This window comes from Zeus faber (genome assembly GCF_960531495.2).
Source record: "Zeus faber genome assembly, chromosome: 1".
In the NCBI taxonomy this organism is placed as follows: domain Eukaryota; kingdom Metazoa; phylum Chordata; class Actinopteri; order Zeiformes; family Zeidae; genus Zeus; species Zeus faber.
In genome coordinates this window covers 52782001-52799466 of record NC_137193.1, presented here as the reverse complement: position 1 = coordinate 52799466, position 17466 = coordinate 52782001, and the positions used below count along the sequence as shown (strand labels likewise).

General features: G+C 42.7%; 1 protein-coding gene across 1 annotated transcript in view; it reads left to right on the top strand.

Moving 5' to 3' along the window:
* The window catches only part of kdm4b (lysine (K)-specific demethylase 4B), a 90273-nt gene that overhangs the window by 35287 nt on the left and 37520 nt on the right, over positions 1–17466 (top strand). The window contains exon 9 of the mRNA XM_079998640.1: positions 11799–11995. Coding sequence (XP_079854766.1) covers positions 11799–11995 — 197 coding nt within the window. The remainder of the gene's footprint in view (positions 1–11798; positions 11996–17466) is intronic.

The window sequence follows — 17466 nt, the reverse complement described above, 5'->3', positions numbered from 1 at the left end:
CCTCCGCTAATGAAGTTTTTGTCTAATAATAATGCTGAACTCATCTCTGCCCTTGAGGATCGCCAACATTTCCATAACCCCTTAATAGTTTCATAAAACTAAAGTAGGCTTCAGTATCATATTACCAAGGAATACAGCAGTTTCCCTGCGAGGCAGCTGCGATCGACACCAGAGCTGCATTTATCTTCTGTTCATTTTGGTCTGTGGCGTTTCCAGCGCCTGTTCTCTTGTTCTCTGTGACGACTTTATGACGTTTGCAATTAGCTGGAACACAGCTCTGCCCATCTCTCTCGCTACCTCCTCCAAACACAGTTCCCATGTTTCTGTCTCACAAGTGTTGTCTTGATGAGATGTAGGCTGGAGATTGGTTTGTTGGTGAGATGGAGGGGCTATTACCACTCTCTCCGCACCTCTTGCATTGCCCCTCCTTTCCCACAGCTGTCTCTTCCTGTTTCTCCCCTGTCTCACGCCGCCCCCTTCCCCTCAAGCGCCCACTGCCTGGGCCGCTGCTGACAAATGTTCCCAGTAATTGAACATAAGGCTCTCAGTCTAACCCGGGAAATAAAAGTGCTGGAATGTAATGCACTTAGCAGGGAACATAAGAAAATAAGTTAAATCTTTCTCTCTCGTGCCTGTGCCTCATTCCCCACCATCCATCTGTTTCTCCCATGCCCTCCTTTCCCATGACTTCTATCAATTTTCCACACTTGTCGTTCTTGCTGCATCTCGACGTGACAGTAATTAACCAGTGTGGTTTTTATTTTTTAAGCTAAGCAAGATTATTACCTCACTAGGCATTTAATTTCACTTCACTTCCTCATTTAGAATTCTGCATTAGCCACGCAAGCAGAGAAGATGTCTGACATATTTCAGTTTTTGAGGCCGGAGCTAAGGCTGTGATGATAACCGCAATACCATGGTGACGTCACCATGGTATTGAGCACATTACCATCATCACCGCAAATAATATATATACAGTATATATATTTTTTTGTATTTCATTTTTTTGTTGGTAAAAATTACAGGATGTGAAATATAAACACAATCATTGTTTAGTTTCGTCATTGACATCTTCAATCTTATGTTCAATGACTCCTGGAGAAACTTTTCAGTTGCTTCCGCTCAATATATCATTGTTAATATAACTAAATCATTTTAAATAATTATGGCCCTGCGCCCAAATCGCTCCATCTCTGACAGTACCGATCGTGGCACCGCCACGCCAGCCAAGGCGGGCCTGTGATCGGTGTGCCAGTGTGTTTTTATTTTAGAAGTAGGTGATTTGATTTTACCCTGTTTCCTTATGTAAAGAGACAAGCACAATGTGTGATGGCTGCACGTTCCTCATCACTCTCCCGCTTATGATGGCATATAATCACAGCTATCACTGTAGTATTTAAATGAAACCGTCAGAAGTGACGTCAGACTCTACCGCTTGAGTGTTGACAACTTATGTGGTAACTTTCCTCTCCTTAGGCCTGTCATGATAACTACTTTTGTTGGATAACATATTGTCCCAGAAATATTTCCGATAAACGATATTGGGATTTTAAGTCCATTTTTTTCCACTGATATAATGATAATATAATAGCATTGTAATGCAAGTACACCCTTTCAAATAGCAATGAACCTTTCATTCTTAAGAATATTCAGACATTGTAATCTGAATTTTTTTTTTTTTACGTATCCTAAATAAATAAAACATAAATAATATAAAACCACACAACTCTTGGGCCCTGTTAAAGAGGACTTATGATGGTCCTGTTCAACAAGTTAATATATGGTCTCTGAGGTCCACAAAACATTTTTTTGCATTTTTTTTTTGCTGAAAATACCACTCAAAAATGCATTCGAGCCATTCTAACATCCTCACATCATTCTAACATCCACCCTGTCGGGCTGTTTCTGTGTGTGTAGCTTTAAATGTAAATGAGCAGCCAGGCCCCTAGTTCTGTGAGCCAATGGGGTTTGAGCGCAAGTTTCGGGTTCTGTGAGCCAATGGGGTTTGAGCTTTACTCCTGGTTCCCTCTGTAAACTTTCACTTATTTCACCTTGTCAGTCCACCAAAATCTGTTTCCGAACAAATTTAATAGGCGAGAAATAAGCAGTCCCGTTGCGGAATCTTCACTGATATTAGATCTACAAAGCCTAGTTGTAAAGTTTGTCCGACTTTGGTTGCCGTACTCCAAGCTTGTTGGGGACACAGAGACACGTACACCACACAGATACACAGGGACATCTAACGCATGCAGGATTTGTTTCATGTAAAAGTCGGAAAATAAAATAAATACATAAAAAATAAAAACAGTTTTTATTGGTTTTGTTTGAAGAAACACACACCAGATCGCATGCCGCAACCTACAGTCTATGTACGGCGTACCTCTTCTTTCTTTTTATTTATTTTATTCATTTATTTATTTGTTTGTTTTTATTTATTATTTTTTTGAAAGAAACGCACAAATAGACAGCTCACAATGAAAATGACTGGGTTGTCTTATTTCACAGTTTGTATGTTAGTAGGCCCATTAGAGACTCAAATGTATGTGCACAAGTACATACTCACTGAAAAAGTGAGTCTTTCATAATAGGTCCCCTTGAACAAAAAATGCACTTAAGCTCTCTTGTGGCCAAATCACACAATTGCATTTCCAAAAATACAAAAAAAAATCAGTGCGACCAGAAATTACAGCAAAACGTGTCTCAGCGTAATTTTTTTTCTGTTCTGTTTGGCTCAGCTCCATTTATTTGTAAAATGGTTTACACAACTCAAGTGATACATTATTTATTTGTGGATTTAGAAATACATTGTCTCAGATTTTTTTTAAATCTAAATACAGATTTGTAGATTGGTATTTATTGTGCTTTTCCCATTTGTATTTTTATTTATTGCATTATGTGTTGGTGAATTGTGACACATAATTCCTTTCACAATGTGTTTTTATTAACTTTGAAACGTACAACATTTTGGCTACTTTTCATCATTTAGCTGTCACTTTTGTTCAAAGCCATTTCGAGTATCTGCATCACTCCCCAGTGCTGTGAAAAAACACTAAATTGCTGCGCTCAAGTCTTATAATGGTAGGAAAAAACCCTGCTGTTCGTTTTGACATAATGTTGACCAAAATGTTGGTGACATTCTTATGTAAACAAATATGCATGTAAACACAACGGGCAATTATATAGCTCCATTTACATACGATAAGTCTATAAAGTAATTATCACAACAGGCCTACATCTCCTGCATCCTTTGTCAAGCTTCAAATTAGTCATGCCGAGTGTTTCAAAAAAAGTAGGAATAGACTTTTACACACAAATATTTCATGGTGTGTGAACGTATAGCAAGAGAACACCCGATTCTAAAAGATACTTTTTGGGAGACCGAGCTACAAAAAAAAAAAAAAATAATTCACCCAATAAAGTTTTTCACATTGAAGAGATCCTACAGCAGAAAACATATGGGGAAAGAGTAGTTTCTCGTGCGTCACAGCAGCAGGGTGAATTAAATCGTGCCTATACCAAATCTAGCTTGGACATACATTTGATTTACAGCAATATCGCTCAAGGAGTCCGGTTTACAGGAAATACCCAACTGTCTGCGAGATTCCAGCCTCCTCTGGCTTATATGTTAGGCTTTGAGCCTAACCAGTGGTATCGAGTGATAGAGGGGGCCACGGCCCTTGATCCCATGGATCCCTATATGCGGGATTGCATTCCATGTTCGTCTACACCAATCAGCCACAGCATTAAAATCACTGACAGGTGAAGTGAATAACATTGATCATCTTGTTCCAATGGCACCTGTCAAGGGGTGGGGTATATTAGGCAACAAGTGAACAGTCAGTTCTTGAAGTTGATGTGTTTGAAGCAGGAAAAATGGGCAAGTGTGAGGATCTGCGTTCTGTTAAATTGCGATGTCACTTTCAATTTGATTAATCGTTCAGCCCTGAAGTGAATAACATTGCTCATCTGGTTACAATGGCAACTGTCAAGGGGTGGGATGTATTCGGCATAAAGTGAACAGTCAGTTCTTGAAGTTGATGTGTTGGAAGCAGGAAAAATGGGCAAGCGTAAGGATCTGCGCAACTTTGACAAGGGCCAAATTGTGATGACTAGACGACTGGGTCAGAGCATCTCCAAAAGGCAGTTCTTGTGGGGTGTTTTGGTATGCAGTGGTTAGTATTAGGGTTGCTGTGTTACCGGTGTTACATGGTGTTTACATGGGTATAGACTGATTCCATTACTTGCACATCGCGGGTTTTTTTTTTTTTTAGTTCATTTTTGTGTATCAACGCTGACGTTCATCAAATAAAAAAAAAATCGAATTTATAAAATACTAAGCGTGTTATCAATACAAAACAGAAAGTGGCTGCTTCGTGCACTAACAGCAGAGTCGCAGCACAGAGTCGGATTTCACTTATCACGGAAGAGGACCTGTCTCCCTCTCAATGCGCGAATTGCAGCCGCGATCTCCATCTGCTGCTCTTCCCTGTTCCTCTCAATAACACATTGAGAACATTGTGTTTTTGGTTTTAGATGTATTTGATTTTACTTGTTATTTATCTCAACCAAAAAGAACCACTGTGCATTTTTTTACTCTGGGGAAAAAAAAACAGCACCGTACATAATGGGGACACCCCCCACCGGTGTTGTCATGAGTTTATTAACCGGTGTTAAAAATTCCTCACTGTGGCATCCCTAGTTAGTACCGACCAAAAGTTGTCCAAGGAAGGACAACTGGCGACAGTGTCATTGGTTCCCAAGGCTCATTGATGCACATGGAGAGGGAAGTCTAGCCCGTCTGAAGAGGAGCTACTATATCACAAATTGCTGGAAAAGTTAATGTTGGCTAAAATAGAAAAGTGTCAGAACACACAGTGCATCGTAGCTTGCGGTGTATGAGGCTGCGTAACTGCAGACCGGTCCGAGTACCCATGCTAACCCCTGTCCACTGCCGGAAGAACCTACAATGGACATGAGTGTCAGAACTGAACTATGGAGCAATGGAAAAAAGTGGCCTGGTCTGATGAATCACATTTTCTTCTACATCATGTGGATGGTTGGGGTTAGGGTCCGATCTGATAGAGCATCTTACGGATGTGCTGGAACAACAAGCCCGATCCATGGGTGCCCCACCTCACAACTTACAGGACTTAAAGGATCTGCTGCTAACGTCTTGGTGCCAGATACCACAGGACACGTTCAGAGGTCTTGTGGAGTCCATCCCTCCACAGGTCTGAGCTGGGGGGCCTACACAATATTAGTGATTATTAGTGTTGGTTTTAATGGTGTGGCTGATCTGTGTATACCAATATTATAGAAAGTCTACACGAGTGTGAACTTCAGGTCCCTCTTCTGAGATTGGTGAAAACGGTGGGTGAATACGGAGATGTCATCAGTATAAATTGTGACATCAGGCTCACCGAACAGTTCTGGGGACTCCCTGAGGGGAACTTGGAACTGGCCAGGTCCCCAGAGAACTAAATACCTCCAAGGGCTTTTTTTCGGGGTTGTATTCGCACCGCACTGGAACTCTGAAGTGAAGTCATCCAACAGCATTTCAGCTTGAGTTCCGTGTTGTATTTACCCTGGAGCTACTATTTTCACCTCGTCAGTCCACTAAAATCTGTTCCTGAACAAATTTGAGGTGAGAAATAAGCAATCCAGTTGCTGAATCTTCACTTATATTAGATCTACTAGATGTAGATTAAAAGTACGATCAGCCTTTTGTAAGGCACAGGCACGCATCAGGACAGTGCATAGGAATTATGGGACACACGTTAATTCATTCAATTAACGTTGGAAAATAAAATAAATTAAATAAATGTCTACAATAAAAATATATTTTTATTCGTTATTTTTTGTTACCGTTGCGTGTAAGTGGGCTGGTCCGCCCCTAGAACAATGCAACTCGACCGGGTGGACTCAGTCCAAAGGACTTGCAAAGGACCGTGGACTTCCGTCTGCACCAATCACACTTATGTCACTGAATGTTTCTCTTGTGTAAGTTAGTCCCTGTCCTGGAGTAGGAGCTAAAAAAGTTCCTCAAAACGGAGTTCTAAGAACCATGATCATTCCTAGTTCCTGCAGTATGGACACAAAAAAAGGGACAGTTCCTCTAAAATGTTCTTAGAACTATGAAAAGGTTCCTGCGTTGTGAAAACGCGAGGAGTCTGGTGTTTTGGTTCCCAAGTAGGGCACGGTCATTTGTCAGCTTTTACATATTATGAAAGTGCAGATTTTAAGCTTTCAGATGATACCATACAATCTTAAATTATTTGAAGAATATATGCTTTTTGAATGTTGGTACACCTAAACTCCTCTAGCAGAGAAAATCCCCCTCAAAGATAACAAGCTTTTTCACACTTCTCAGAGGCAGGTAATGGGTGGGAACAATAGCTCTTTAACTCAACCCCCAACCACTCCCCCACTAGACTACATGTTATTATCTGCCAGGAAACAAACTTGCAGGGCTGACATGTTTACATTGCTAAATGTACATTAAAATACATTTTAATCGCAAACATAAGCACTATAAAAAAAATTTTTTGTCATTTATTAAAAGAAAACACCATTATATATGATATGAATAGATTAAGTTTTTCTAAAATCAACAAAAACTTCTCTTGAAATAAAAAATATCTGGGGGAAAACAATTTAAATAATGAAATATATAACTGTCGTGTCTGTTGTATTTTTGTCTGTCATTTTAAAAACAATTACAAGACAGATCAGGTAGTGACGGTGCCTGACACTTAAAGACATTGCATTATGGGTAATGTATAAGCCCTCTCTGCACATGGCTGGAGGAGGATGATTGTGACAGAGAGATGGCTATGAGAGCCGATACACTTGTTGCGTGTTATTATTTGATTCTGAAGGTTTGAAGGTAGTGGTCGGTCCATTACCTGTCCTCAACAGAATCCTGCCTCACGGTGTTTCTGTGGAAGCAATCACTCCGCGTGGAAGTTCCCAGCAACACGGCTCCATTCAAACGGATTAAACACTGCATGTCCCTGAGAGACATTTCTCTGAGGGAAACTTTTTCAACTTTGGAACTAAAATAAAACGGACGTGATTCAGACCAGTTGCTCTGGAGCTGCAAGCAAACTCAATGTGTGAGGACACAAACACAGAATATGTTTTGGACTGACTTGGGGGTGAGTAAGTATATTTGGTTAATGATGTCATATTGCTCATTACTAATGCAATAGTTGGATTTATTTAATCCAAGTTGGATTTAGCACTGTGAGGCTGTTGGCACAGGTTGCTGATCTACTTTTTAATCCTGTAGACCCACTTCTGTGTTGATTTGTTTATGGGAGGGGTTTCAGCCCAAACTCTGGAACAATAGCCTATGAAACCAAAGATGCTAATCGATCACCATGCCCACACAACACGCCACAGACGAGACTAAAACATGCGTATGTTGGTGACAAACCATAACTATTTAGTGATCCTTAAACTGTTGTTTGTTATATTGAGTGGGTTCTTCAACATTTAATCTTTCATATAAAAAAACGAAAAAAAAAAACCGAAACACATTTAAAAAAAGAAAAAGACAACTTTTGTGTTGATTTGCGGGACTTTGCATTTCCCGACTTGGTACACCTTTCACCTGTCACTTTTACAATTATGACAATGATGTAAATAAGCACACTCTGCAACATAAACAAGTAGAGATCAAATAGGATCAAGTCAGTAACATACAATTTACCTACGGAAAAGGAATTACACAAACTGAATTTCCATCCGCTGAGGTGTAACTCTCTTGAATGATGTCGCACACCGATCCTTATACGGTAGATATTTACAGTATTACCTCAATCTGGGAACATCTTCTGGAATTCGTGGGATCTCCCGTGATGTACGGTAGTGAACTAGGTTCTATTTTGAGTAGAGCCTTTCATTTAGTCCTACCTTTTATTCAATGAGGGGCGAAAGGGTCCGCTTCGATGTCTGTGGCACAGTAGGAAAAGACAGCCGGCACCGTTCCCCACAGCGCTCTAGGCTTGGGCAAACTGACGATTAAATTGATTAGGGGGCGGGGAGTTGTCTGTTATTAATGTCAATATCGCCGATTGATATTAATGACAGACGTTTAAAAAAAAAAATTATCCGCCAGGAAAAATCCGAGCATTGAAAAAGCAAGGGCAGTTTACTTTGTTCTGAAACTGATCCTCCGATCTGAATGGATCAGAGCGTGAGCGGAGGGGGAGAGAGCCGGTCAGAGCTGTTTTGGATTTATTATTGATCATTTGTAATGTTCATTGAGTAAAAGTTTGTATTGGGTGTATTTAAAATAAAATGACACTGATGTTTTCCCTCTCATTGTTGTGACTGCGTTCGTGATCGTCTGAATCAGCCACGACCACAGAAAAAAATGTCATATTCTTTCATATGGAATCTATTTAGTGTCCTTAGTTTCTTAGTTATATGTGAAATTAAAAACATAGACCTAACCGGTGCATGCACATCAGACCTGGTCCTTCAGAGGCGGAGACTCCAAACCGGAGACGTTCCTCGGTTTGAAGGCCGGCTTGGGGCGGTGCTGGAGTGGCTCGGAGCATGGAGGTTCTCCGCTCAGTACGCACAGAGAGGTTGGAGCGGTCCCCATAATAAAAACATTTATTGGTCCCGCACGAAAAAAAGTCAATAACTTCTGATTTTGGATTCTAAATCAGATATGAAATGATAGAATGATACACTGATAGTCCTGTCTTAACTACACACCAACCTCTGTAGTGGAAAAGCACTATCAGAGATTTATGATCAGAATTTATCTTTTAGTTCACCTCCAGACAGCAGTGCGGTGTGTGCACGCATCGGCTCCCGACTCCCGTGCCTGTTTTCCTGTGTTTTTATTTTAGATGTATTTATTTTTGTTTGTTTCCTACTTGTATGAAACAACATTCTTAAACAACTAAGTTCAGGGGCATGCCCCCCCCCCCCCCCCCCCCCCCCAACACCTTCCCTATAGAATCCTAAATCAGCAGTTGTTGCCCCCCAGCGATTGCAATTTTGCACAATTTGCCCAAGCCTCCAGCTCTTATCCTTACAAAAAAAGCCTAAAAGCAATAAAAACAAACAGATAAAGTGAACATACGTCAATGTATTTAATGGTCTCATCGACAGCCACAGAGTACCTTAGATGTATGGCTGAGGCCGTACAAGCTATCTCTCGTACTTAACGGCACAGACACGTGAAAAGTGTTTGTAAAGGTTATAACATAATTTAATTTCAGTGCATTCCACTGGCATTCCCACAAAACTTCCACGAACACTACTGCTACAAAACTACAAAACACTTTCTTGTAAACGAACACTTGTGATGAGGCTGGTAACACTTTGGACACATGTTAAATTAACAACTGTAAAATTCAAATGCCCTTTTTTCTCCCTCTACTTCCACATAGCTATCGATGTGATAATTTCCTAAATAATTTCACCTCGCAGAGCGTGTCTCATGGAGATATGCTGCGTTCTGACTATATATTCCAGCCACTGGGTAGCCGCATGAGAGAAACTTTACAATTGTCTGCGATAGTTGAAGTGGTCAGGAATGGCTATGGTTTTTGGTTTTGGTTCATGCCTAGTTCTGTAAACCGTTGGGGCCGCTGAGGCAATGGTAGATTCACAGAAGGGGTCGCAATGTGTTGACTCCATTCTCTGAGAATACCTACATCATTGTACTCTTTAAATTCTTTTGGGAAGGAAAATGTCTGAGTAGTGTCATACCATTCCAAAATGGTCTTCCTTTCTTTAGTGCTCATTGGAGCCGCACCTTAATCAGTGGAGTGTGGATGGGAACCTTCCTAGTCAAATTTGTCTAATGAGCTGAAAAGATGAGGAAAGTAGCCCTTCTTGCCCCACTCCTCTGGGTTTAACAACCCAAGGCCAAGGGAAAGTGTTGAGCAGAAAAGAGAAAAGAGTGCCTATCTATAAAATAAAATGAATACATCTAGCGGAGCGTAAATACCTCCCATTTACTTCGCTCATTTACTTCGCTCATTTACTGCTCTACACTTGCATGTTTTACAAATGATCACTCTTAAATAAGAGAATAAATGAGAAATAAGAAAGAAGGAAATAAGAAACAATATGTGAGTAAGATGTTTATTTTCTCTTTAACAGGCCAAATTGGCCTTTTAAGAGAAAATATCCGTAGCCATGTGAAATTAAAGGCAAAATCCGCATTTTAAGCACAATAGCAAAATGAGAGCTAAGTACATGTAGCATCAGCAGTTGTTTTTGTTTTAAATTATATTCGATAATTTCAAGATTTAAAGTAAAAAACAGAATGGCTCTGACTCTGGCCTTGTTTTGGAAAATAATTCCAATGCAGCTTGTGTGCATGGAACGCAGTGGCATCATTATGGGGCTGCGAGGGGTGCGGACCTGGTGACAGGGCAGTGACACCAAAAAAAATAAATAAAGCCAATAAAGCCTTTTGTGCAATGCCTGTGAAAATATTGCATATGGTGGCAAATATCGCGTTATTCAATATTATCGAATATCAGCCCAAGCTTATAGTAGTTTTTATGTAATGAATATTCTATTTGAAACTAGATCATATGATTCATGTCGACTAACATTACCATGCAGTTATCATAGCTATTATACGATGATGCTTGACTGCTGATAGAGGCAATTTAGGGGTCTTAGATTAGATTGTAAAGGGCATGTACCTTGTCAGTACCAGAAGCGTAGTTGACGCCAAAACTGCACTCTCCTCCAGAAAAATGTATTTAATTTGTGACTCTCAACGCCTGTTTCCAAGCCACCACTCTGCTATGTCGGTTATGTGTTGTGTTGTTAAACTTTCTTTGTGGAGGAAGCTCTGGGATAGAAATACCATTTTTGAGTTAATTCAATTACACCATACTTGAAAGATTCCCTTCTTTTTTTTTTATGTATTTCTTGGTCGAAGTAAGTACGTCAGCTCAGATGCTAAATGGGCACAAGTAGACTATGTCAATGCTTAAACATGCTGACATTGAACCAAGTTTTCAGATCCTGAAGCAGCACAGCTGCTTTGTAGCTAAATTGAACAGACTGAGAAGCTGGTTGTCACCAACTTTGCCTAGCCGCCATCATTAAGACGACTCCACATGCAACTGCTGCTCCACCACTATTTTGGTTTCTCTTCTGAACATCTCATGGACTCGTGAGAGCGGTTCCTCCATCCTCAGAAATCTAGACATACAAGCAACCAGTCTTGCTACGGGTTGAGGATTCAATTAGGCCAGAAAATGTTGACCTTGTAGACCTCCTTATAATTAATACCGTTTTCCATTTTAACTTGCTTCAATAGACTGTTTCTATGGTGTTCTCCGCAAGATGATAAACATCAAAATAATTCACAATATTCAGGGAGGCCCGTAATCAATACATATAATTCCATATTATTCCATTCCATATTTTCTGCATTCTATATTTATTTGGATATATAGCCCATATAGACATGTTTTTGTTCACATTTGATAAAGAACTGATTTTATGTAATATGTAGGGAAAATGTTTAAATGAGTCATAGTTCATGGTCCGAGAACTTAGATATTCCTTCAGTTTGGAGACTTATTACAACACTGCAGTTCTTTTTTTTGCATGATAACTTAACTGCCATTTCTAAATGACAGCCTGTAACCTCAAACTTAAAAGCCACCCTGCCATTAATTGAAATCCCAACAAGAGGACTAACACAACAACATTTATGTATAAGGTGTATTAATAGCTGTTAAGGGTAGCCATTTACAGTCTCCATTTATTCATGCTTTCCATTCCACTTTTGTCCTCCACAGTGCACGTGCCGCAAGGACATGGTGAAGATCTCCATGGACGTGTTTGTCCGCTGCCTGCAGCCCGAGCGCTACGAGCTGTGGAAGCAGGGCAAGGACACCACAGTGCTTGACCATCTGAAGCCCACCGAGGTCAACAGCGACAGGCTTGACCGCTGGAGGGAGCACCGCATCATGTACCGGGCCAACCTTCTGCAACGGTACAGAAGTCAATGGTCACCTCCACTCAGGAGGTGCTGTGGTTGAAATTTACCTAATCTACTTTGATAAATGAACCTCCAATCTTAGTGAGAATACAAGCAAGAATAACTTTATTGAGCTCAAGAAAACATCACCTTGTGCTCACGCAGGAACGTCACAGGAGATGTCAGAGCATTTTTTACAACCATTTATTTTTCCATCTACATTATCCATCTCATAAACATGGTAATCCCATTGTTCATGCCTCATTTGTGTACATGTTTACTTCATTAGGGATGGTTCTCACCTCACTTAACGACCGAGTTCCGCTCCTACAACCAGGATGCTAAGCGAATTGGTTGATAAGCCAGGACCCGCGTTATTTGACAGTAAGGGGGCGTGGCCATTGTGAACGCTAGTGTAGTGAATACTGGCTAACTGCGGGAATGAGACTGAGATTGAAGACGGTGATGCACGATGAGATGCTTGAGGCTGAGACACTGCGCACACGCCGTGCACGCAGTGCGCACATGGCGTGCACGCAGTGCGCACACGGCGCGCATGCACACACACAGACACACACACACTGACTCCTCAAGACAGAGTCAGATGAAGAAGTATTGATGCACACAATCTGGAGATACAGTGGCTTCAGAAAGTATTCAGACACTCTTTGCACATTTAATTGTGTTGTAGATGTTATTTTAAATGGATAAACTTGCCTTTTTGCCCATCAATCTATACTCAATAACCCAAAAGGAAAAAGTGACAACACGTTTATAGAAATTTTAGCAAAATTATTAAAAATCAGAAACTGTCTCATTTACATAAGTATGCAAACCCTTAGTTCAGTACTTTGTCGAAGCCCCTTTGGCAGCAATTACAGCTTGGAGTCTTTTTGGGTAAATCTCTATAAGCTTTGCAGACCTGAATTTGGGTAGTTTATCCCATTCTTCCCAGCAGATCCTTTCAAGCGCCATAAGATTAGATGGGAAGGGTCTGTGAACTGCCATCTTCAGATCTTTCCAAAGATGTTATATGCAGTTGAAGTATGGGCTTTTGCAGGGCTACTCAAGGACAGTCAGAGACTTGTCCCGAAGCCACTCCAGAGTTGTCTTGGCTGTATGCTTCCGGTTATTGTTGTACTGAAAGGTGAATCATCTCCCCAGTCAGAGGTTGTCTGTGCTCTGGAGTAGCTTTTCTTCAAGGACTTCTCTGTATTTGGCTGCATTCATCCTTTCCTCAATTCTGACCATTCTGAGAAGCACCCCCAAAGCATGATGTTGCCACCACCATGCTTCACCTTAGGGATTAGCCAGGTGATGAGCAGTGCCTGGTGTCTTTGCCAGACATAGTGCTTGGAGTTTTGCCCAAAGAGTTGAATTTTTGTCTTATCAGACCAGAAAATTATTTTCCACATGCTCTGAGTCGTTTAAATGCTGCTTGGCAAACTTTTACTTGAGTGGTTTCCGTTGAGCCACTCTACCATAAAGGGCCTCATTGATGGAGTGCTGCTGAGATGGTTGTTCTTCCGGCAGGTTCTCCAATATCTGCAGAGGAATTCCGAAGCTTTCTTAGAGTGACTGTTGGGTTCTCATTCCCTGACCAAGGCTCTTGCCTGGTTACTCAGTTTGGCCCTACGCTCAACTCTAGAAAGAGTCCTGGTGGTTCCAAACGTCTTCTATTTCACAGTTAAGCCCCCTTTCACACATAGTTCCTGGTAAATGACTGGGATAACCTTTCCGGCACCGCTATTGAGTTTCTACTATTCTCACATGCAATTACATTCAGGAACATTTATTTTTTGTGCCTTTTCACACAAGCTTTGCCAGAATAAATGGGGCAAGGGACAGTCCGGCAGGAGTCACCTGGTGTGGTCCCTGTCTGCACCCCCTGTGTCAGCGAGTGACAGTAGTGCATGGAGCGGCACACGGACTAAGCTCATTCACTTGCGCATATAAAGAGGATGTATGTGGACCTAGCATGCAAAAAAATATATATACACCTGTGAAATGAATCCTGAAATAAATATACGAGGCAAAAAATATATGAATGAGTAAATATACGCCCGTCAGACCGGGTGGAGGCGGGCGGATGTGCGCCCGGCGCACATCCGCCCGCCTCCAGCCTCTGATTGTATATTAAATCAGTGTGATCGTTTTACAGCTGTCCTACTCTCTCCATAGAAGGAACATTCTCCAGCTGTTCTCCCTCTCCGCTTGCTCCCTCTGCAGCTTTGCGTTCCGTGTAGCTAGCACAGGCAGATACAGAAGGACATGGCTAATTATTATGCAGCATGATGCCATCGGACCTTACGGGAATAACGTCTAGGGTCTGAGCAGCAAGAAGTAAAAGAATGAAATTTAAAAATATAAAGACCTGTCTCCATAGAGTCAAGATTCAAGAGGTTTATTCTTCACATACATATACATACTTTCATACATACTGTATATGCAGTGAAATGTCAATGCAACGCACCCAGTGATTACACACAATATGTCCTAGACTGAACACAGTAGCTACCTAAGAATTGCTATTTGACTAACTAACTGATTCCTAAAACGGAATGCAGTAAGTCAAATACTATAGAATAAAATAAAAATATATAGAATAAAATAAGAACTCAAGGGTAATGCAGGCTTGGGGTACAAAATAGATAAAGGGAATAGGCTTATGTATATGGAATAGACGTATGTATATGGGATAGGCTATTTATGTATATACAGATATGTGCATTAAAGTGGCATGTGAATAAAGTGAGGTAGTGTTTGTGAGATATACAGCACAGTATACAACAGTACGGCGCAGCAATACGGTAACACCGAACAACCCAGAACAGTGACACAGTATGCAGAACAGTATGAGGTCAGCATTGACAGTTCTTATGGCTTGCGGTAGAAATTCCGTCTCAGTCTCTCTGTTCTCGCTGTGTGACTGTGGAGGCGCTTGCCTGACCACAGCAGCTGGAACAGTCCAGTGTTGGGGTGGTGAGGATCCTTCATCCTGCGGGCTCTGCTACTACACCTCCTGGTGTATAAGTCCTGCAGGGAGGGGAGGGTAGTTCTAGTGGTACATTCAGCTGAACGTACCACCCTCTGCAGGGCCCGCCTGTCCTGAGCCGTACAGTTCCCAAACCAGGCAGTGATGTTGCCTGTCAGGATGCTCTCCACTGCTCCACAGTAGAAGGACTTGAGGATCCTCACCGAGACCTGTAATGTCCTCAGCTGCCTGAGGTGGTAAAGACGCTGCCTCGCCTTTCTCACCAGAGTGTCTGTTTGTAAAGTCCATGTTAAATCCTCTGTGATATGGACTCCCAGGTACTTGAAGCTGTTCACCCTGTCAACAGAAGTCCCATTAATCACCAAGGGCGCGTGCGTCCTTGGTTGTAATCCAAGCCTAAAGTCCACAATCAGCTCCTTAGTTTTGCTGACGTTCAGGTGGAGGCTGTTGTCCTTGCACCAGAGTGACAGGTCAGTCACCTCCTCGTGGTAGGCCTTCTCATCGCCGTCGTTGATCAGGCCCGCAACACTGTGTTCAGAGTGAGGGACCTGGACATGTGCTTCCCCACCCTAACCACCTGGGGCCGGGCTGAGAGGAAGTCAAGGATCCAGGAACACAGCGGAGTATTCGGTCCAAGCTCCTTCAGCTTGACAGCCAGTGTGGTGGGGACTATGGTATTGAAAGCTGAACTATAATTGATGAACAGCAATCTCACATAGGCCCCCTTCCGGCCATTCAGGTGCGTGAGCGAGGTGTGCAGTACCACAGTCATCTGTGGATCTGTTCTGCTGGTACGCAAACTGCAACAGGTCCAAGGTGCGGGGGAGGGGGGGCCTAGATATAATTCTTAATCAGCCTCTCGAAACACTTCATGACCACCGAGGTGAGGGCCACTGGACGGTAGTCATTCAGGCAGGCTGGAGAGGCGATCTTCGGGACAGGAACGACGGTGGACCTCTTGAAGCAGGACGGGACCACTGATTCAGCCAGGGAGATGTTGAATATTGTAGTGAACACCGGAGCTAGCTGGCTAGCACAGGTCTTCAGTACTCGTCCAGATATGCCATCTGTGCCAGCAGCTTTCCTGGTGTTCACCCGCATTAGAGCCCTCCTGACGTCAAGCTCAGACACTGAGAGTGCGTGCTCATCCCCAGCAGTGTAACTCCAATTAGCCGGCGAGCTAGCGGTGCTGTTGCCAGACTCAAACCACGCATAAAAGGAGTTCAGTTCGTTGGCGAGGGAGGTGTCCACACTCGTGGCTGAGGGGGAGCTGCTCTTGTAGTTTGTTATAGTCTGCAGCCCCTGCCACAAGCGTCTGGTGTCCCCCCGCTCCATCTGTAGCTCCACAGTCTCTTTGTACATCCTTTTAGCGTCCTTCACCGCCCTCCGCAGATTGTATGACGCCGCTTTGTAATTGTCCATATTACCGGATACAAGACCGTCGTTGTAAGCGGTCGTGCAAGCATTCAGAGCGCAGCGGATGGATTTATCGACCCACGGCTTCTGGTTCGGAATTATCCGAACTTTCACAGCTAACATAGCCACAAAGCTCACCGCTACGTCCGTAAACTCGCCGACGTCCCTTGAACTTCATTGGAACATGTCCCAGTCGACGTCAGTCAGAGTGTCCTGAAGCGCAGCCTCTGATTGGTCCGTCCACTGCTTCACTTCCCTCGTCACCACCAATTCTCGCACAATCAGAGGCCAGTAAACGGAAACCAGCAAAATCGTGGTGTGATATGATTTCCCGAAAGTAGGTAGCAAGACGGTCTTGTATCCGTTATTGTACAGTGTGTAGCAATGGTCCAAAGTTCTATCTCCCCTGGTGGCACATGTGATGTGTTGGTAGAAATTAGGCAGAACTTTTTTAAGGTTCGCCCTGTTAAGGTCCCCAGTCACCACCACAGGCACGTGGGGATGTTTGTTTTGAACTCCGCACATTATTATTATTATTATTATTATTACATTTAGCAGACGCTTTTATCCAAAGCGACTTACAATTATTCAAATACCGACGGACGCAGCCATCAGGAGCAATTAGGGGTTAAGTGTCTTGCTCAAGGACACTACAGCATGCTAGCAGGAGGGATTGAACCAGCAACCTATAGATTACTAGATGACCAGCTCTACCTCCTGAGCTACCATCCCCCCGGTCCATCATACAGGTCCTACAGTGCTGTGTCGGTGTCCGCTTGCGGTGGAATATAAACGGCTGTAATGATGACCGTGCTGAATTCCCGGGGGAGATAAAATGGACGGCATAAGATTGACAGCTGTTCCAGGTTTGGCGAGCAGGAGCAGGAGAGAGACTTGGTGTTGTTGGGGTTACACCAGCGGTTGTTTACCATGAGGCAGACGCCTTCACCTTTGGATTTTCCCCGATCTGTCCCCGCTGAACACCGAGAAGGACTCGACTGGACGGATCGCTTCATCCGGCACCAGTGGGTTCAGCCATGTCTCCGTCAGCCAAAGGACGCAACAGTTTCTCGTA